This window comes from Crocuta crocuta, unplaced genomic scaffold, assembly GCF_008692635.1.
Source record: "Crocuta crocuta isolate KB4526 unplaced genomic scaffold, BGI_CrCroc_1.0 scaffold348, whole genome shotgun sequence".
In the NCBI taxonomy this organism is placed as follows: domain Eukaryota; kingdom Metazoa; phylum Chordata; class Mammalia; order Carnivora; family Hyaenidae; genus Crocuta; species Crocuta crocuta.
This window is the reverse complement of record NW_027529573.1, coordinates 440,583-463,135: the sequence shown is the minus strand read 5'-3', so window position 1 is coordinate 463,135 and position 22,553 is coordinate 440,583. Positions and strand designations below refer to the sequence as shown.

Below are 22,553 nucleotides of genomic sequence, written 5' to 3'. Positions count from 1 at the left end.
GACTGGCTGTGGGAAGCAGGAGTGTGATTATGGGAGAGCCCTGGTTATGCTGTTTTCTCCTCTTTTTCAGGACACACCATGGGCAACAACTCATGTTGCAGAGTTCTGGGCACAGACTGAGCTGACACAGGAAGCCTCCATGTCAGGGTCTGTGGGACAGAAGGTCACCCTCACCTGAACTGGAAACAGCTCATACACCACTATAGTGTTTGGATGTGCTTCTTTGTGTCCCATCATCTTTATTATGTGTATTCAATTCAGAGTATTCAGGTAAAAAATACTAATTTTTAAAAATTTCCTTCACAGAATGCTCAGAAGATAGAACCACAGAGTGGTTCAAATAACTACCACTGCAATTGAAAATAACCCTGNCCCTGCTCACGCTGTCTCTCTCTCGCTCTCCTAGAAATAATAAATTTAAAAAAAATAAAAAAAATAAAAAAATTAAAAAAAAGAAAATAACCCTGAATAGGTATTCTGCACATTGGAAGTCATTGACTAACTAATATTAAAAATCAGTTATCTGAAGGAATCAATTTAAAGTGAAAATATTTTATGAAGAGAGAAGTACACTTTTATAGTGATGTCAAATACGGTATCCAAATAGAAGTTTTCACAAAAAGAATGGCAACAAACATTGAAGACAATAGACTTAAAACATATAGGTAAAGGTAGAAATTTAAAGTGTGGGAGAAAAATTGAGAAGTAGACAATTGATGTATAGCTTTTATCTTAGTGGTTTTAGTTTTCATCTTCAGTGTAGCATAAATTATACACAGAAGCAGTACACTGAATATACACTTCTTGATGAGTTTGGACAAATGCAACACATCAACACAATGAAGGGACTAAACTTGTCCATCACCTCCAAAATGTACGTGTGTTCTTATTTATATTTGTTCTATTTGTAACAAGCACCCATGACATGTGATCTATTTCCTTAACGTATTTTAAAGAACACAATACCATATCATTAGCTAGAGATGTTATGCTGTATGTCACGTCTGTATAACTTTTTTATCCTGCATAACTGAAACTTTCTATTCACTGAGCAACAATCCCCCATTTCCCCTCCCCTAGTCCTGCACAACCACTGTTCCCATCTTGGCTTCTGTATGTTTCCCTATTTACAATATTCACATAAGTGGAATCTCATAGGGTTTGCACATCAGTGACTGGTAGGCAGAGAGAGAGAGTGAGAAAGAGAGACACAGAAAGAAATGGAGAGAAATAAAGACACAGAGAAAGAGACTTGGATTCCTAGTCTGTTTGACTGGCCATCAACGCTCAGCATGGTAATTCTACCTTCTAGATGGTAGATAGCAGAGATAATATTCTCATTGGTCACAAAGCCAAATTATTAAGATACAGCATGAGAAGAAAGAAAAATCTTCATCCATTCTTTTTCTGGCTAAGCTTTGGGTCTCTTGCAACCACACTAATACCTAGGAGGGTTGTGCCATGGGGCTGGGGACTGCGCGGGGCTTTACACTATTCCTCATTACATGAAAGGTTTCTTGAAGTGGGCGAATGACCTAGAATCAATCTAACCTGTTCCCTGACCAACTCAGTCTATCTCCTAGGTCTTTCTTCTTGAAGTGAGCATTCTAATAGCTTCTAAGTGCTTGACATATGCCACCAGTTTTTCACTTTGGCTGCCAAGATGTCCTTTAGAAACAACCTGTAACCCATATCAGAGCTTATCCAAACATCCCAGTCAGGTGAGAATCGTGGATTCACCAATATTTAGGATTGACTCCAACAGAAGGCTTCTATGGCCTATGTCTGCCATCTGCCTCATTGCAATTCCTTTCTAGGACACAGGACACTAAAGACACAAAGGAAAACATTTCCTCCCTTCCTGTGGGAGGAAATGGATCAATAAGCAACAAATTACACTACTACATTTTACCAAGAGTTGTTAAACCCAAGTAACTAGTGCCACAAGATTTTCTCCTGCTAATATAAATTTAGAATGAGAAGGGTTTTTCCCCCTCTCACCAATATTGCTCCATCTGACTCCACAGCCAGACTGTGGGAGTCTAACAATGTAAGAGATCTTACCTTCTGCTGACTATATGCCAGATGTCCCAGGATCTCAGCTGCTGTTCAGATGTGAGCCATGTCTGCAAGTTCAGGTGTCCTGGCCTCTATGCCACGTGTCTGGGAAGAATTTCTTCTGCCTTTCAAGATCCTTCAGGCTGGACTAAGAATTGGATTGACATAGGAAAGATGAACAGATTTAGTTTCATACTGATGGAGATTTCACACCCACTTAAAATTCCAAGGGCAGGCATGTAACAGGAAGCTTATCTAAGATCCTGAGCAAAGGACTGGGGTAGAGACCTGGGGACAAAGAAGAAGAAGATCATCAGCTGGAAGATGAGAATTGATGTGTGGAAAGCAAAGATTGCTCTGTTATGTAGATATGTTTCTCAGGTAAAGAGAAATCGCTGTTAATAATTCTGTTCTTAATTCAGGCAGGTGGTAGAGGGCCAGGTAAAGGGCCTTTGGTAAATTGATTGAGTGGTGATGGATTTTTACTCAAAATAATTTTCATGCCAAAGATGTCCATATTGGGATGGCCTGCTCTCAGCACTACATAATCAGCTGGACTGTGGTGATGGCTTCATGTGTAATACACCTCTTAAAACATATCAAGTTGAAAAGTTTAAATATGTGTATTTGAATCGAAGTCACTTATACTTCAGTAAAGCTGTCATAAATAGCTTCAAATCTCTTCAGTATGAAAATGTCTTTCTTACTTCTGTCCACAAATACCCTCACTGTCTAGACATTTCCATGCAGTGATCATACCATAGCATTTGCCTTCCTGCCATCAGTTTCTGCCACTATGTGGCTGAGAATTTGACCACTCTGCTACTGTTACAAAACTATACCATTGTAGCCCATGCCCAGGAATGGTTCTGCTTTCTTTGTCCTGCAACAGGATGCGCACTTGCATTCAGACCAGGTCACCAATGGCACCTCATGTGGCTGTGCTGAAGCAGGGGCTCAGGAATTTGCTCCCAGGTTTTCCCATTCCCAGTTCCCTGCATCTTTACTCACCACTCACAGGGTCATATTTCCACATGTCTTTCTCTTGGTAGTCTAGAAATTCTCACAATTAAAAGGGGATGTTCATTATTGTCAATTTCCTCAGGGCAGAAAAGATGCTGTGGCCCATAAATTTTTTTTAAGACAGGGACCATGCTGTCACTGAGAGAGTAACGTTTGAGCAGTGGGCACCAGGGGCACAGTGGGTCTGTCCCCAGTGTCTGTACAAGTGTGTGATTGTCCTGGGTAATTCCTCCAAATCACCCAAGTTCCCCATGGCTGTGTTATCTGTGCTTATGTCTGGTAATAGGGATTCCACAGCTATGCCCCCTCTGGGCTGGGCAGAGTCTCCTCTCACAGGTCTGTGGAAGGTCCCAGCAGCTGCTTCTTCTTTAGTCACACTCAGAGGACATACTCTAAGATTCACCCATCAGCTCCCTCTATTTAAAGCCTGGGTTCATACCTTAGCTGATCCTCAGGGTGGAGCAGGTTCACCAGCAGGGGTAACAATTTTACCGGAACAGCCCTTCCTCCCAGAGGCCAGTGAAAGAGATCACAGGTGCCTGGGGTAGCCCAGCTCCAGCCACAGGACCTAGTAGGGCTGTGTCCACTTTGGTGTAGACTCTTCTGCTTCCTGGTTTCTCCTCTTATTGCACAGGTAAGGATCAACCTCGGACAACCAGGGAGTGCCCTGCCCCTATGTCTACCCCTTTGGCTCAGACCCCAAGCAGCTTCAGCTCTATAAGTGCCCCATTACACAGGAGTGTCTGTGTTTGTAGGAACCAAACCTCTCCCAGCCTGTGCTGACCCATATCTGTACCCTGACAAGAGACATAATTGTTCATAATATGATTATATAGGCACTGGCACGAGACAAACAGCCATGCCTGGTTGCTCCTAAGATTCAAATCAGGGTCAGATGCACTCTAGGGATCTGGGTCTCCTATCATTGTCTGGATGAAAAGATGCTTTGACCAGTTTAGGTTCTGGTATCTCTGGACTCCAGCATGAGAAGCTGGCTATTATTGTCCTATATGCCAAGATAGTGCTAATGCTTATGTAGTGCCCAAGTCCCATTGGGAAGTAAGACAAAATCTCCCTTCACTCTCTGGGTCTGGCGACATTACCCTTCAGGTGGCTCAGGGGGTGACTTCTCAGATCTTCAACAAACTCTTACTTGCCCTGGAAATAGATGATCTGACAGTGTCATATTCCTTCCTTTGGTTACATGGTTAGAATGATGACCCATTCTCATCGTGTTCATGTTTTCAAAGGCAAACTAGGTTGCTCACATATACAAAAAATATTTAGTGGAGATGTCTGAGGACAAAAGGTATTAATTCCCATTCTGGCTCTAGGGCTCAGTCACAGAAGGTTTTGATCAAATCGGGCTTCAGGTTACAAAAACAGCATGGGGAAGTAAATAGTAGTCTATACAGAGGCAATAAACCATCAACGTATAAAAACAAATCCAATGTTGGGGCGCCTGGGTGGCTTAGTTGGTTGAACGTCCGACTTTCGCTTAGGTCATGATCTCGCGGTTCGTGGGTTCGAGCCCCGCGTCGGGCTCTGTGCTGACTGCCAGCTCGGAGCCTGGAGCCTGTTTCAGTCTGTGACTCCCTTTCTCTCTGACCCTCCCCTGCTCACGCTGTCTCTCTCTCTCTCTCTCCTTAGAAATAAATAAAACATTAAAAAAAAAAACCCAAAAAACAAATCCAATGTCATTTATAGTGATATAATTATGAAATTCTTAAGGATATATTTTAGAAAATTGAAAGTCTTGTATATGGCAAACTACAAGGCATTCTAAGAGAAATTAGAGAAAGCTTGAATGAATGAGTAGATATTCCTTGCTTGTGGTTCAATATGCTGGTCTTGGTCAAGGTAAGGATTCTTTCTTTTGTTTAAGTTTATATCCAGAGAGAGAGAGAGAGAGAGAAAGAAACCCAAGCAGATTCTGCACTGTCAGTATAGAACCCTATGAAGGCTTGATCCCACCAACCATGAAACCATGACCTGAGCTGAAATCAAGAATTGGATGCTTAACTGACTGAGCCACCTGGGTGCCCTGGTAATGATTCTTTATAAATTTTACAGCAGCAACTGGTGTCAATAGACCCCTAGCACAAAATAAACAAAAAATGGAATATCTCACACAAATACCAAGAAAAAAATTTCAAAGAATATATTAAATAGTGATATTCAGTTATATATATGTATCAGAAAGAAATACACACAACAACGAAATGGAGTTTATTGCAAGGATGCAAGTCCAGCTTTATATTCAAAAATCAATCAATGTAATCTCCAATATTAACAGGCTAAATAAGAAAAAAAAACAAAAACCCTGGGAAGCGAGGATGGCTCAGTCAGTTAAGCAATCACTCCTGATTTCAGCTCAGGTCTCAGGGTTCCTGAGGTCAAGCACTAAATGGAGCTCCATGCTGAGAATGCAGAACCTGTTTGAAATTCTTTCTCTCTCCTTCTCTCTCCCTCTACCCAAGCTCACATTCTCTCTCAAAAAAAACCAATTTTTTTCACTTTTTTCTTCTTTTAATGTTTATTTATTTATTTATTTATTTATTTATTTATTTATATTTTTTACCTATAAGTATAGGTAAAAAAGTATTGTCAAGTAGGTTTCCATACAACACCCAGTGCTTTTCCCCACAAGTGCCCTCCTCCATGCCCATAACCCCCCATCCCCATCAGTCCTCAGTTTGTTCTCAACATTGAAGAGTCTCTCATGATTTGCCTCCCTCCCTCTCCCCTCCTATTTCCCACCTTCTTCTCCCCCACTATCTTCCATTAATTTCCTCCTAATCCTCCTATACGTGCAAACATATGATATTTGTCCTTCTCTGCCTGACTTATTTCGCTCAGCATAACACCCTCAAGGTCCATCCATGTTGCTACACATGGCCAGATTTCATTGTTTCTCATTGCCATGTAGTATTCCATGGTATAGATAAACCACATCTTCTTGATCCATTCGTCCGTTGATGGACACTTAGGCTCTTTCCGTGGTTTGGCTATTGTGGAGAGTGCTGCCATGAACACTAGGGTACATGTGCTCCTATGCATCAGCACTCCTATATGCCTTGGGTAAATTGCTAGCAGTGCTATTGCTGGGTCATAGGGGAGTTCTATTGTTAATTTTTTGAGGAACCTCCACACTGTTTTCCAGAGGGGCGGCACCAGTTTACATTCCCACCAACAGTGTAGGAGGATACCCGTTTCTCCACATCCTCGCCAGCATCTAGAGTCCTCTGATTTTCTCATCTTAGCCACTCTGACTGGCGTGAGGTGGTATCTCAGTGTGGTTTTGATTTGTATCTCCCTGATGAGGAGGGATGCTGAGCATCCTTTAATGTGTCTGTTGGCCATCTGGATGTCCTCTTTGGAGAAATGTTTGTTCATATCTTCTGCCCATTTCTTCACTGGATTATTTGTTTTTCGGGTGTGGGTTTGGATTTTGGGGATTAACCCTTTATCTGATATGTCATTTGCAACTATCTTTTCCCATTCCGTCGGTTGCCTATTAGTTCTATGGATTGTTTCCTTTGCTACGCAGAAGCTTTTAATCTTGATGAGGTCCCAATAGTTTATTTTTACTCTTGATTCCCTTGCTTTGGGGGATGTGTCAAGTAATAAATTGCTGCGGTGAAGGTTAAGGATGTCTTTTCCTGCTTTCTCCTCTAGGGTTTTGATGGTTTCCTGTCTCATGTTCAGGTCCTTTATCCATTTTGAGTTTATTTTTGTGCATGGTGTGAGAAAATGACCTAGTTTCATTCTTCTGCACGTTGCTGTCCAGTTTCTCCCAGCACCATCTGTTAAAGGGGCTGTCTTTTTTCCATTGGATACTCTTTCCTGCTTTGTCAAAGATTAGTTGGCTGTATACTTTTGGGTCCAATTCTGAGTTCTCAATACTACTCTATNGAGAAAGCTCTCAGTTTTTCCCCATTGAGGATGATGTTAGCTGAGGGCTTCTCATAGATGGCTTTCATAACGTTAAAATAAGTTCCTTCTATCCTGACTTTCTCTAGAGTCTCTATTGAGAAGGAATGCTGTATTTTATCAAATGCTTTATCTGCATCTATTGACAGGATCACATGGTTTTTATCATTTCTTTTGTTGATGTGATTTATCACATTGATTGATTTGTGAATGTTGAACCAGCCCTGTAACCCAGGAATGAATCCCACTTGATCTTGGTGGATAATTCTTTCCATGTGCTGTTGAATTCGATTTGCAAGTATCTTGTTGAAGATTTTTGCGTCCATATTCAGCAAGGATATTGGCCTCTAGTTTTCCTTTCTTGCTGGGTCTTTGTCTGGCTTGGGAATCAAAGTATCTCCACCGGTTTTGTTTGTTTTTTTTTTTTTTTTCATTTATAGAGTGTAAAATACATAAAAGGGTCAAAAAGGAGAAATGAAAAGGAAAAAAGAAGAAAACCGATGGACAAAGAAGAGTTTAAAGCATATAACCGGATTTCCCAGCTACAGTTAAATAGCTGTGTGTATGCAGTGCTGGTTGAGGAGCATAGAGAAAGAGAGAGAAGATAGGGCGGGGATGAGGCAAAATTGGAAATAGAATCAACAGACAGAAAGGATAAGAGCTAAAGGGTGGACTATGGTTGGATAGGTGAGAGAAAGACCCTGGTGTTATCCAGAGAAACTATATAGTCTAATTACTCCTGAGAGAAAGAGATGAAAATGTCGGTAGGTGTAGAATTTACATCTACAGAATGGACTAAATGTGATTGTTTAAGCAAGCCGGTGCCCAGAGTTAATCAGGTCAGGTTCTGGGGAAAAAAGAAAGAAAAGAAAAAATTTCAAAAAAAAGAAGAAAAAAAGGGAGGAGGGCAACTCTGAAGCAGGGATGGGCGTAGTGTGATACAATGTGTCAGGCGGGATTTCTGCCTTGAGGGTTGTGGGGAGGAGAGTGACGGTCCTCCAGTCCCTTCTTGAACCAACCGCTGAACTTCGGTTCTTTGGGCGTGTAAACTCCCCGTACTGGGGGCACATCGAAAGTTGGTTGTGCTCTTCAACCCAGGCCAGTCCCAGTCTCCAAATCCCAGTCCGCGCGCCCCGCTGAAATTGCCTTAAACACAACTTACTTCCCAGGCAATCCCCTCGGGGCAATTCCAGGCCTCCTGCCTAGCTCTGGGGGTGGAGTCAGAATTGCTGCTTCCTTCTCTGGGTCAGGCTGGCGAGCATGGGCGGGGGCTTGCCTGCCGGGTGCGCATAGCCCGCTCGAGAAAGGAAAACCAGGTCCCTCTATGTCTCGTCACCCGAAACACGAACTTGTGGGCAAATCTCCCAGTTTTTAACTCTTTGCCTTCCCTCTAGAGTTCCAGCCAGCCAAGAGCGTGGATGCTCAGTGCCCGTGTGCGGCTCTTTCAGGGGCCCAAGCCAGCCAGGAGGACAATGGCAGCAGGCACGCCGCTACTCTAGAAACCAGCCAGCCAGGAGCAAGCACAAAGAAACAGTCCTTGAGCTCAGCCCCTCCGGGACCAGTTGGCGCGAGGGGACCTGGCATGTAGGTATTTGGCGCGCGCGGTCTTTCTATGCCCCCAGCAGAGGTTTTTCTCTAAGCGGAGGTTTTTCTGTTTCAGACTCTCTCTTTTTCCCCTCTCACTCCCCGCAGAGGGGGATTGCCTCTGACCCTGGAGTCTCTGATCCCAGCCCAATTTTATCTTCCCCAGTTCGCACTCACGTTAGAAGGCTTTCTCAGTGGATTCTCCATCCTTTTTCTCCCAATCTCTCGGGTTTTATAAGGTTTCTGATGGCTTCAGATCTTTTCCATGTGAGGTATGGATGCGAGTGCAAGTACGGAGCTTCCTACTTCTCCGCCATCTTGCCAGAATCTATATCTACAGCCAACTAATCTTTGACAAAGCAGGAAAGAATATCCAATGGAAAAAAGACAGCCCCTTTAACAGATGGTGTTGGGAGAACTGGACAGCAACATGCAGAAGAATGAAACTAGATAATTTTTCCACACCATACACACAAATAAACTCAAAATTGATAAAGGACCTGAACGTGAGACAGGAAACCATCAAAACCCTAGAGGAGAAAGCAGGAAACAACCTCCTTGACCTCCACCGCAGCAATTTCTTACTTGACACATCCCCAAAAGCAAAAGAATCAAGAGCAAAAATAAACTGTTGGGACCTCATCAAGATTAAAAGCTTCTGTTCGGCAGNGTAGTAGCTGTGCAAACACTGCCATTTCCTTGCTGTGACTGTCATCCATAGAGGCCGGTGTGGCACCCGGCTAAAACCACACTGAGACCACCTCACGCCAGTCAGAGTGGTTAAAATGAGCAAATCAGAGAACTCTAGATGTTGGTGAGGATGTGGAGAAACGGGCACCCTCATACACTGTTGGTGGGAATGCAAGCTGGTGCAGCCCCTCTGGAAAACAGTGTGGAGGTTCCTCAGGAAACTAACAATAGAGCTCCCCTATGACCCACCAATAGCATGCTAGGAATCTACCCAAGGGATAGAAGAGTGTTGATGCATAGGAGCACATGGACCCCAATGTTCACAGCAGCACTCTCAACAATAGCCAAACCATGGAAAGAGCCTAAGTGTCCATCAACGGACGAATGGATCAAGAAGATGTGGTTTACCTATACAATGGAATACTACATGGCAATGAGAAAGAATGAAATCTGGCCATGTGTAGCAACATGGATGGACCTTGAGGGTGTTATGCTGAGCAAAATAAGTCAGGCAGAGAAAGACAAATACCGCATGATTGCACGTATAGGACGATGAGGAGGAACTTAATGGAGGACCAAGGGAGAGAAGAATGGGGGAAATAGTGGGGGAGAGGGAGTGAGGCAACCATGAAAGACTCTTGAATACTGAGAACAAACTGAGGACTGATGGGTGTGGGGGGTGAGGGGGGAGGTATGCATGGAGGAGGGCACTTGTTGGGATGAGCACTGAGTGTTATACGGAATCCAAGTTGACAATAAACTATTTGTAAAAAAAAAAAAAGGTCATAATATGCATTAAAAAAAAAAACTTATGTTCTAGGTTTTATTTTCCAGTGTGGAGTCTGGATGGAACATACTTTCTAACTTCAGGGACATTGAGGAAAGTCTGACTATTCACTACAGACAGGGACAGACCTCACAATGGATTACAGGAAGGAATGGGAGACATTAAGGATCACAGGATGTCTGAACTAGGGATGCCCTAAAGAGAGTCTCATATGTTCAAAGTAGACACAGTTATCGTGGCCATGTGCACCTGCAGCCAGTCAGTTGGGGCACTCTGATGGAGAGGGAGCAACATATGGATTTGATGGGGTGGCTAGTTAGTGAGGTGAAAGGTACTAAATCTCGAGTGGTATATGGGATGGTTTGTGATAAATGTAATGATGACTCAGGATTTTACAAAAGTGAAGAGGGATAGTGAGTATAAGGAAGTGATGAACCCAGCAGGGTAAGGGAGAGAGTAAATGACATTTATTCTATATCATAATTATCCTCTCACTTATCCTCATATTGGATGATTGGGTTGGTATCTCTATCAACAGGCCTACTGCCTTGTCTCTTTGGCACCAAAGTAGAAGTAGAAATAAATCCATGTGGTAACAGCCAAACTATTAAGTGACAGATGAGCAGCCCAAGAGTGGATCAGTTGGTTAAATGTCTGACTTCAGTTCAGGTCATGATCTCAAGGCTACTGAGTTTGAGCTCTACATTGGGCTCTCTGCTCACAGCTCAGAACCATGGAGCCTGCTTCAGATTCAGTCTCCCTCTCTCTCTCTGCACTTCCTCAATTGTGCTCTGTCTTTCATGTCTCAGTCTGTCTCTCTCTCTCAATTATAAATAAGGATTAAAAATTTTAAAAAAGACAGATTAAAAGGTCTCCCTCACCCTCTCAGGTAGATTTCATTATCTTTCACTTCCTATACAGTTCTAAACCTATTTGTGATAATTGACAAGAATGAATGAATATATGAATGAGAGTGATACAAGTTTTCAGAGAACAAACTATGGAGCAGTAAATCTTCAGTTTGATAAAGAAAACCATAAAACACCTTCAGTTAACTCACGGGGAGTAGCAGCACTGAAAGCTTTGGCCCCCACGGTTGGGAACAAGGCCATCATGTGTAATGTCAACCCTGCTGTTTGACAGATGACTTGATGTTACTGACAGAACCAGAAGTCAGGACAAACAGTGAGAGGCATACAGATGAGGAAAACAAGAGACAGTTGTCCCATTTCAGGTGAGAGAGTGACTTACCGGTAAAATACAAAGGAAGCTACAATTAGGAATGCAACGATATAAATTGAAGGAGTAGTAAGTAATTTTGGAAACATTTTAGAATAAAGTTCAACATAGAAAGATCTTGTAGATGTGTATAGGCTAGCAGTGAACAGGTAAAAATAAGAAAAATACCCTTAAAACCACTCGATGAAATACTTAGATGCATATTTAACAAAACAAGTTATAGGCCACTGATGTTGTAAACTGGACAATGCTGGTAAATATAATCAAAGTGGATCTAAAACAATGGAAAGATATGTTCTGTTCATAGATTAGAAGTCTCATTATAGTAAATATGTCAGTTCTTCCCAAATTGTATGAACGTGTAATTCAGTTCCTGTCCTAGCAAGACAGAGCGAAACAGATAGAGGTAGGCACATCGGCCAATGTAACAGGACATAAAACCCAGAAACAGACCCACAGAGGGAAGGACAAACAATTTTGTTTTTCCACAAATTTGAAGAAGACTTTCAGAGGAGAAAGGATGGACTTTTGGACAAATGGGCAGAGAACAATTGGGTATCCATAGAAATAAATAAATCATACTTAAAATTCACTTTATATATGTTTATAAAATCACTAAAAGGACTATAGACATAACTGCAAAACATAAAGCTATAAACATTAAAAAAAGGAGATAATCTTCAGGATCTAGTATTTTTCTGAAAATATTTAGACAAGATACTGTCATGACAACCCATAAAAAAATTAAAAAATGGCACTTGTTAAATAGGACTTCATCAAATAGAAATTCATTGTTTTTCCTTTTCTTTGTAGGTTATTAAGCCAGTGAAATTACATAAAAATATGGAAGATTAACATAATACTCAATTTCATGGACAGCAGTTGGAATGCATTGCTTTAATGCACAGGAGTGTTAAAACATTCACAGGACAGACATATTCTCAACTGTATGCCACAGGAGGGACATGATTCCAGTATCTTCTGCAAGGAATCGACAATTTGTCATTTAATTGAGATAAATTCCTCCAAATCCTCTAGACCAGGACCTCTTTGAAGATTGAAAAATGCTACATTCATTACAGGCAACAGTATAGGATCACATCATCCACCATTCAGCTCAATGATGTGTGACTAAACAGAGCTGAAGAAACGAGCTGGGCTCCCAGGGCTGTGGGACACAGTGAGGTATGTCACCATCAGCCAGGAGGGGGCGCTGTGAGACTGCCCTGTGGTCTCTTCACAGCTGTTCAGAGCCTGGGACTGGTGACTGGGCTCTGTGATCCCTGATAGGAACTCACCATCTGTGTCCTTTCTGCTGTGGCAAGGTCCTCTGAGCAAGGACCTGTGTGTTGTATCTGCAGGTGCTTCCTCCCAGGGGTCTCCTCAGTGGTGAAGCCAACATCCTTTGTCCCCATGTGTGTCCTTCAGCTGAGCTGAAGCCCCAGGGCTCAGGGAGGGTCTGGGCAGTCACTAGATGGACCTCATTTGCGTGGACAGCTCCTCCTGTGGCAGAGGGTGGAGGAGAAAAGGAGGCCTGGGGCAGCTGAGCCCAGTGTGGGTACTGGGGTCTATGTCACCATGGCTTGGACTCCTCTCCTCCTTACACTCCTGTCTCACTGCACAGGTAGGAACTGGCCTCAAGGACACAGGGTGGCCTCAAAGACTCTTCCCATGCTCAGTATTTTGGGACATTTCCCCCCATTTCTGGTTACATCAGTGACAAGTGTCTGTGTTGGCAGGTTCCCTGTCCCAGCCTGTGGCGACTCAGCCACCCTCCCTCTCTGCATCTCCGGGAACAACAGCCAGGCTCACCTGCACCCTGAGCAGTGGCTTCAATGTGGGAAGCTATTCCATATACTGGTACCAGCAGAAGCCAGGGAGCCCTCCCTGGTATCTCTTGTATTACTACTCAGACTCAAGTACACAGTTGGGATCTGGGGTCCCCAGCAGCTTCTCTGGGTCCAAAGATGCCTTGGCCAATGCAGAGCTTCTGCTCATCGCTGGGCTGCAGCCTGAGGATGAGGATGACTACTACTGTGCTATATATCCTGGCAGTGGGGGCAACTATCATTATTCACAGTGTCTCAGATAAGGAGGAAGTGAGACAAAATCCCCTGGCCCCACAGACCTTGTCTCTGAGCCTCTTTTATTGAGAAGCTTCTGTGTAGGCTCTTGCAGGGAAGAGTTCTTTATGGTGAGACCCGTCCTTGTGGAGGAAGGAGTGAAACACAGATTATGTTGTTGCCTGAAACAGCACAATGGTCCCAGGAGCACAGGCAAATCAGAGAATAGAGCCCAACCACACATGCCCCATGGTCTGGAGAACACGAACAACTTATAATGGTTTTAAAGGAAAAACCTCAGGCTTTCCTTCTTGTTTCCTCTCATTTACTACTGTTGTGAAACAGGAGTGTCCTGTCTATTTCAAATTCTTTTTAGCTGGACAAAGAATCAGTGTCATGACTCAGATTAATAGGAGGAAATAAAGTTTAATAGTGTACATATAAGGAACCCACACACACATGGAAATTCCAAAGACACTCAGGCAAACGAGGTCCATGTTTCCTGAACTACGTGGAAGGAGGTAGGGGTACCTTAATCAACTCAAAGAAATGCACTTCGCAGACAGAAGAAGAAGAGTAGATGATTGGTAAAAAATGTGTGCAGGGCCTCTGGGAAACAGTGGGACACAGAGGACTCTGACCAAACAGTTTTTGCAGGGTCGCCCCATCTGCCCCACCTGGTTCACACCCTAGTGCAGCTGTCTGTGGTGCCAGCTCTCTTCCCAGAGAAGGTGCTCCCCCTAAGTTCTTTTAGTCGGTTGAGGAGACATGAAGAGCTTTTCCTGAGTGTGCTGGGCTTCAACTGCTTTTTAACTCATGATAATCTTCATGCCAAAGTGGCCCATTTAGAGGATGCCTGCCCTTGTGTGCTGCAGTTCTAGTAAGAGGTTGCAATGGCCGAGGTCAACAGGTTACTGTCTGTGTTCTTCTCTTTAATTCTGATGGTTCCCTGTCTTACACTTAGGTCTTTCATCCATTTTGAATTTATTTTTGTATATGGTGTAAGAACGTGGTCCAATCATTCTTCTGCATGTTGCTGTCCGGCTCACCTCACAGCATTTGTTCAAGACACTGTCTTTTCCCACTGGGTATTCTTTCTTGCTTTGTCCAACATGAGCTAGTGTATAGTGTCCTGGACTTCACACTTTCCAGGCTTTTCTGTGGCCCTAAGCGTTATAGTCATCTTGTGCTCACCCAGCCTTCATCAGCGTCACAGTCCAGGTAGTAGAATCCTCATGAGTAGGAAATCCTGTGACATATAGTGTAACTGGGTTCCTATCACCAGGGCAGGATACGCCAAGAACAGTTGTTCTTCTGGGATGAGTTATGCTCAGGAGGAGTCTCTGTCCCCATGGGCAACCAAACCCCTGGGCATCTCTGGGCTCCAGTTAGTGCCTGAGGCTGATCAATGCACTGATTCTGGAACAACAACCTCAGTGTTGCTCCCACGGAGCTCAAGGCTCGGGAGGACATGAGGCACACACTGTGGGTTTTCAAACAAAAACTAAAAATTATATCTTTGTAGCACCTTGGTGGCTCAGTCAGGTAAGCATTTGACTTCAGCTCTGGTCATGATCTCACAGTCCATGATTTCGAGCCCTGCATCAGGCTCTGTGCAGACAGCTCAAAGCCTGGAGCCTGCTTTAGATTCTGTGTCTCCTTCTCTCTCTGCCTGTCTCCTGCTCACACTCAGTCTCTCTCTTAAGATAAAATAAAAACGTTAAAAAAAATTAAAACTCATATCTTTTCTATTATTTTTTCATCCATTTTCAACTATTATTTAAATTCTTATTCTCTCTACAGTAGCACGGATCTGTGAAAATGTACTCATGACTGTACCTGCATCTTCCCATTGCCAGTGTCATTGAGTTTAAATCATTCTTCCTGAGCTGATTTTTTTGTTTAAAATCATGCACATTTATTTTAAGTCAACAGTTGTCCAAGTGGTAACAGACACCAAAAGTCTGCAACGCGGTCCCTGTCAGAGCACCTGCAGCTGTCACTCCTTCCCTCCTAGAACTTCCTGCAGGTTTGTCCTTAGTGCTCGTAGGTTTCTGCCATACATAGCCTCACTTGTCAGGGCTCTTGCAGAATTGGGTCTATGTGCTTGCAGAACAGATACCAGAAGGGACTCAGTGAGCACAGTGTGTGGAGGACTGTTTTCTAAGCTGGTAGAAATAGAGGCAGATGACCAAGGCTTTTAGGGCTTAACCCTTCTAGGAATGCACATGAGGAATTTTACCCACAACTTAGAGAGAAGGGCTCCCTGTCTCCTCAGTGCTCAGGGGACTTCTGAGAAAGGAGAACTCTGAAACCAGAGAGGAATCAGGGAAGAGGAAGAAACTCTGAAAAGGAAAAGAGACTGTATGTCGAGAGACAAAGAACCCATACCTGAGTCTCAAAGTGCAATTGATTGATCTGGGTCATGGGCTGAGTGGTCAATAATTGTGATGTTTCTGAGCTAGGCACTCCAAATAAAAAGTGAAGTCAATGTCCACAGACGGTGGAAGCCATTCCCTCAGGAGTGGAAGATCATATTTTGGTGGGGGTGATTCTAAGCCTCTCCTTAATGAATATTGCAGACAGACCTGACATACCTGCATTTGGGGTCTTATCATAATTGCAGGACACCCCTCTGTAATTACCATAAGGACCCAAGGACTCAGATGGGTCCTTCCAGCCCACTCTACATGACACACACCAGGAAGAGGAGGTGGGGGTGTGGGTAGTGACAAGAATGAGGTGTTCCTCCTCTGGGAATTTAGAAGGATGAGAGAGATCCTGTGGATCTGCCTCCCTGTAGTTGGAGGCCTGGAGTGTGCAGGTGGGGTGAGAGGTTCTGGGTTTTCTCCATCTCCACTTCTTTGTGATACCCATCGTCCCAGGCACTACAGTCTGATCGGATACTCACACTCATGTCCCTTCATGAGGAAACCTGAGCTCACCAACAAACACATTGTCACTGTCCTCAGCCCTCCCTGACATATCTACATGGAAAGAAAAACAGGCACTGTTGTGTCAAAAATATATACAGATCCCTAATGGGACCCTGAGAAGGGGATAGGGCGTCACTAACACACACGCCACAGGAAAGATGAAGGGACTGAGCCCAGAGACAGGCTGGACTGAGGGACTCTGCCTTCAGGACTCCTCTCACCCATCTGTACATGGGGATGGTGCCCAGGGTTCTGTTCCAGCACTTGTCCTTCCTACACGTCCACACCCACACTGCTCCCCACGTGTGGACACAGCCTCAGCCACAGTCACTGCTTGCTGCCACACACGGTCAGAATCCACAGTTTCTGCACTTGGAATTCAGTGTTCCTACTTGCTTCCCAGATCTTCAACTATTTTACTAATACGGAACCATCTCCTTATCTAATGCTCACCTGCTGTAAACGGCAGCACCATCTGATGGGTCAGTCAGAACAGGAACCCCTAGTTCACAGTATCCTCTTCCTCCTTCTCTCCCTGAGTTCCTTCTGCTCCACAGTCCTGAGCATCTCCTGTGAGCACAGCCTCCTCTGTCTCCACCTTTTGTTTTCCTGTCTCAGTTGTTCTTCCCTTGACCACATATGTTCTCCACTATCTTGTCAGCCTCTCACATCACAGTGTATCCATGTTGTTTCAATCAGACCCTACATGGTGCTTCCCAGTTAACAGGGCACAGCTGGACTCTGCTGACACAGGTGTGGACATTAACCTCAGGACACTGAAGAACCCCCGGGTGGACATGGTACCAGCACCGGGCACAAGGCGTCTCCCAGGGCCCTGCAGGAGGACCCTCATGGCTGGGGGATCCCTGTGGACTCACGGTTGGGCAGAGGCTGACCTGCCCCTGTGCTCCCTGATGAGACCTAGCAGCCTGGGAGTTTCCTGGTCAGGATCCTGTGGTTCTTCTCAAAGCTGCTCCCTCCACTCCCTCTACGTTCCATTAGGAACAGGCCCAGCCCTTACCCTCTTCTCTCCAAGGTCCCCTCAGCTCCTGAATCAGTGATCACGTGGAGTCTGAGAGAGTCTGAAGGGGGTACAAATTTGCATAAACACTTCCATCATTTCCTGGAGACCCTAAGCCAATTAGACAAGCCTGGGACAACCCAACCCAACTGTGGAGGTTAGGGGCTGTATCCACATGGACTGGAATACTGTCCTCCTTCTGCCCCTCCCTCTCTGCTCAGGTAGGGTCAATATCACACTGCTTGCTGGGTGAGCAGCAAGACATTCTCAGTCCATAAGACAAAGAAACTTCCAGCTTCAATTCCCCATCACCTATGAGTGTCTGTGTTTGCAGGTTACATGTTCCAGCCTATGCTAATCCAGCCACCCTCCGTCTCTGCATCTCCAGGAACAACTGCCAGACTTACCTGCACCCTGAGCTGGGCCAGGAGTCTTGTTTGGTATAACACCTTCTGGTACCAGCAGAAGGCAGGGAGTTTCCCTGGTCTTTCCTGCCCTACTGCTCAGACTCATACAAGCAGATGGTACCTGGGGTCCCCAGTCATGTGTCTGGACTGAAAGATGCCTCCACTGATACAGCAATTTGCTCATGTCAGGGCTGTAGCCTGAGGATGAGGCTGACTATTACTGTGCTCCAGCTCAAGACAGTCTGAGTGGATGTCTTTATTAACAGTGCCTAAGATAAGGAGGACGTGATACAGGATCTCTGGGCCCACAGACCTTAGCCTCAATATCTTTTCACTGAGAAACTTACATGGACACACTTCCAAAGGTTTCATAACTATAGGAAGGTCTATCCCTGAATAGAGGACACAGAAATACCTAGATTACGCCTGTAAAGTGGGACAGAACAGCATCCCAGGAGGAAGCTGTGAATGACATAACACAGCCCAACTGCACGTCATCATGGGGTCTGGACGATGAACAGGTATAAACACTGTGTATGCAACTAAACCTGTTGCACAGCAAACATTCTTTGACATGTCATTGTTACCACTGTGTCCCATAAAGTGTGACCTCTTGTCATTACTGATATATCCATGTATCCACAGTTGATATATTGACAGTAATCTTGGTAACAGACACAATCTCCTCTCTCTGAACCAGCTACATGTGAACCTGGACCAGACTCTACAGACTCTCCCTGACAACACCCCCCACACACACACCCTCCCTCCTCTTCTCCTCTCTGTTCCTGTGTCTCTCAGGGTCAGTATCTCCCTCTGGCTCTTCAGGTCTTAACTGTGTATTCACATCAGGATTTCAGAGAAATCTGAAAGTAATCTTGCTTCATTTTCCAGTCTCCAGGATCCATCTCTAGGGAGAATGACCAGAATACAGAGCTGCATGAAATCCCTCACATTTTCCTTCCTGCCTCTGTCACTAGACAAGACTTGGACTTCTGGTTCAGGGAACTGTTAACCCATCTGCTTTCAAAGGTGACTTAATTGCCTAATAAATCTTCCTCCAGCAGAAATGGTGTTTAAGACACTGAGTTTTAAATGCAGAATCTTCAGAAAGAAAGCCCTCCTTCAGTGAGTGTAAGGGGAAGAAAGGTCTACCTGGCCTCATTTTCGGACACACACACACACACACACACACACACACACACCCCTCATCTCTATGAGTGTATAGTGTCCTGGACTCTGCAATTCCCAGCCTTCTCTTGTCCCACCATAAGCCAACCTGCACTCACCCAGGTGTCCTCAGCATCACAATCTAGGAAGTAGAATCCCCATCAGCTGGAAACTCAGTGACATTGAGTGTCACTGGGGTCCTGTCACCAGGGTAAGATGTGCCAGGAACACCAGCTTCCCTGGCAGGAGGCTGATGTTTAGGAATCCCTTGGTGAGTCTCTATCCCAGTGAACAGCTCAGCTTCTGAACATCTCTGGACTCCAGTCAGTGCTTGAGGCTGATTAGTATATTGATTCTGGGACAACAGCCTCATTGTTGCTCCCACAGAGCTCAGGCCTATGGGGTCAAGAGACATACATGCTGGGTTCTTTCAGGGCTGGGCTGTCACTCCCTCAACCCTACAGTGACACTTCCAGCCAGGATGCACCTATGCTGAAACATCTGTCCCAACCCAGGACCGCAGGGCCTGTAACCTCAGGGACACAGTTTCCCTTATCTCTACCCCACCTGGAGTCACATGTTGGATGTTTGAAAGAATTTTCTGGCTCAATTTGGCCTTGGGTAATGGAAATTCATTCCTCTAGTCACAGATGAGTAACTTTTTTTTTTTTTATCCTGAACATGCTTGACACAAGACACAGTGACTATTGCTTTCTGCACCCCTGAGATGGGTCTGACTTCTAGTCAGTCCATCCTGGAAGCTCTGTGTGTGGTAATTCCATCGCTGAGATTGGTCTAAAGTTCAAAAGACCAGGCTTCTCATGATGTTTCCTTGGGCACCATTTTGGACTTTCTTACTTTTATTGCAGGACAAGACCTAATATACAAACTCATGATTAAAGGAAATAATAAATAAAATGATTCAGAAACAAGTTTAGAGACTCCTTTCAGCCATGAACTAAAAGTCATGTATTTCCATTATTTATGATCCATTTTATCAACTACAATTTCAATCCATATTCTCTCTACAGTAAGTACAGATATGTGAAAATACACTGGTAATCTTCCTATTGACAGTATCATTGAGTTTAAATCATTCTTCCTGAGTTGATTTTTTTTTGTATAAAATCACCTACATTGATTTTTAAGTCAACAGTTGTCTAAGTGGTGACAGACACATAAAGTCTGCAACAAAGTCCCTGTCAGAGCACCTGCAGCTGTCACTCCTTCCCTCTACAACTTCTTGCAGGTTTGCCCTTTGTGCTCTGAGGTCACTGGCACACACAGGGCTTCTGCAGACTGTGTCTGTGTGCTTTGAGGACAGATCTTGGGAGGGAATCAGGAACCATAGTGTGTAGAGAACTGTTGTTTAAAATAAGCAGAAGTAGTGAACACGACAAAGATTTTTAGTACATAATGCCCCTAGGAATACACGTAGTTGCTCTTGCCCATAGCCTGAACAGGAGCTCTCCTTCTCTCCTCAGTACTGCAGGAAGCTCAGAGCAGGAGAGATCTGGAAACCAGGGAGGAAGAACAGAATAAAGGAAGATCACAGAATCCTACACAGAAGAGGCTACATCTCCATTGGTACTAATCATTGCTCTGGACATGATTCTGATCTAAGTGGGATTTTTGTAGAAACACCACCTTAGTCCTGACCCACAAAACATACAGGGAACCATAGGCTGACTCTTCCTGAAGAGTCTGAGTAGAGCTAAAGTCTGGCTTGAGCTTATGAGAAGCTACCACAGGGATACCCGTCCTGGCCCTAGTAATGGGGCAGTGGGCAGAGCAATGGGGGACAGGAGCTCTCTCAAGTGGGCTCTGGTTACCATTTCACACAATGGTGGATATGGACCCAAGGGGGCTCAGAGGACCTATTTCTGAGGGTTCAGGGGTGATGAGACCTGAGACCTACCACCTGCGCTGTCTGTGCCCTCTGCTTGAGACTCATAGCTGTGACTTCCCCACCACCTGGCCCCACACAGTCACTTCTCTGCCCGCCCCCTGACATCCACAGGCAGAGGGATCTGACTCAGGGCCAGTGAGAGATCAGAGATCAGGGAGCCTCATTTGCATGGAAGGGTCTTCCCTCTGTAAGTGGATGAAACAGAGAGAGATTAAGGACTGCCTTTGCCCCATCCCATAGATTTTGAATTGTTGTGTTTTCATTTTCATTTGTTTCCATATATTTTTAAATTTCATCTCTAATTGCCTGATTGGCCCATTCATTCTTTAGAAGGGTGTTCTTTAACCTCCATGGTTTTGGAGGTTTTCCAGACTTCTTCCTGTGGTTGATTTCAAGTTTCAAGGCATTATGATCTAACAGTGTGCATGGTATTGTCTCTNATAGTCCAATTACTCCTGAGAGAAAGAGATGAAAATGTCAGTAGGTGTAGAATTTACATTTACAGAATGGACTCATTGTGATTGTTTAAGCAAGCTGGCGACCAGAGTTAATCAGGTCAGTGTTCTGGGGAACACTTTCTCTTTCTCTTTTCTAAGAGAAAGAAGAAGAAAAAAAGAAAGAAAAAAAAGGGAAAGAAAAGAAAAAAAGGAAAAAAACAAAAAAAGGGAAAAAAAAGGAAAAAAAAAGGGAGGAGGGCACCGCTCAGGCAGGNGCACTCACATTAGAAGCCTCTCTCAGTGGATTCTGCGTCCTTTTTCTCCCAATCTCTCAGGTTTTGTAAGGTTTCCAATGGCTTCAGATCTTTTCTGTGTGATGTATGGGCGCGAGTGCAAGTACGGAGCTCCTTACTTCTCCGCCATCTTGCCCTCTCTCGAAAAAGGGAGAGATTAAGGGAGGTCTGCTCAGCTGTGGGGCCACAGAAGACAGGATCGGTGATGGTCTCCACCATGGCCTGGTGCTTTCTCCTTCTCACCTTCCTCACTCACTGCACAGGTGACTAGATGTGGGGACAGAGGAAGGGGCTCTGGGAGGACTCGTGGGCCCTGCTTCCACCCTCTTGTGTCTAGACCTCAGAATCACCCTGTCTGTGTCTCTCCCCTTTTCAGGTTCCTGGGTTCAGTCTGGGCTGACTCAGCCATTCTTGGTGTCAGGGTCCCTGGGCCAGAAGGTCACCATATCCTGCACTGGGAGCAGCTCCAACATTGGTGGTAATTCTGTGAGCTGGTACCAACAAGTCCCAGGAACAGCCCTCAAAACCATCATCTATGGTATGAGCAGCCGACCATCAGGGGTCCCTGATCGATTCTCTGGCTCCAAGTCTGGCACCTCAGCCTCCCTTACCATCAAGGGCTACAGGCTGAGGATGAGGCTGATTATTATTGTGTAACATGGGACAATAGTCTTTGTGGTCCCACAGAGTTCCAGGCCTGTGGGGAAGTGAGACAAAAACCTGCTGTCCCCACAGTGATGGGCTTTCTTTGTGCAGCCCCTATCTTCTGCCAAGACAGCAGTTTCCTTTTTTGTTTGGCCTAAAACTGAGGCCCGAAACCAAACCCAATGAACCTTCTCTATTATATGTCCTTGTCCTCTCAATTCTGTCCCCAAAGCCTGTCCTAGTAGGCACACATTTTATCTTTTATGAAAACTGAACAGAAATTCCTGGATATTGTGAGGTTACCCTGGGACAGAGTCCCTGAGGATTGTGCCTGTCTGCTGGGGCTGCCATAACTTCA

General features: G+C 44.7%; 1 gene segment (V, D, J or C); it reads left to right on the top strand.

The window, feature by feature from the left end:
* Positions 1-21,755: 21,755 nt before the first annotated feature.
* LOC144229447 (immunoglobulin lambda variable 1-40-like) lies at positions 21,756-22,207 on the top strand. The segment is given in 2 exon segments: positions 21,756-21,813; positions 21,927-22,207. Coding segments are annotated over 2 exon segments (339 nt in total).
* Positions 22,208-22,553: the final 346 nt, after the last annotated feature.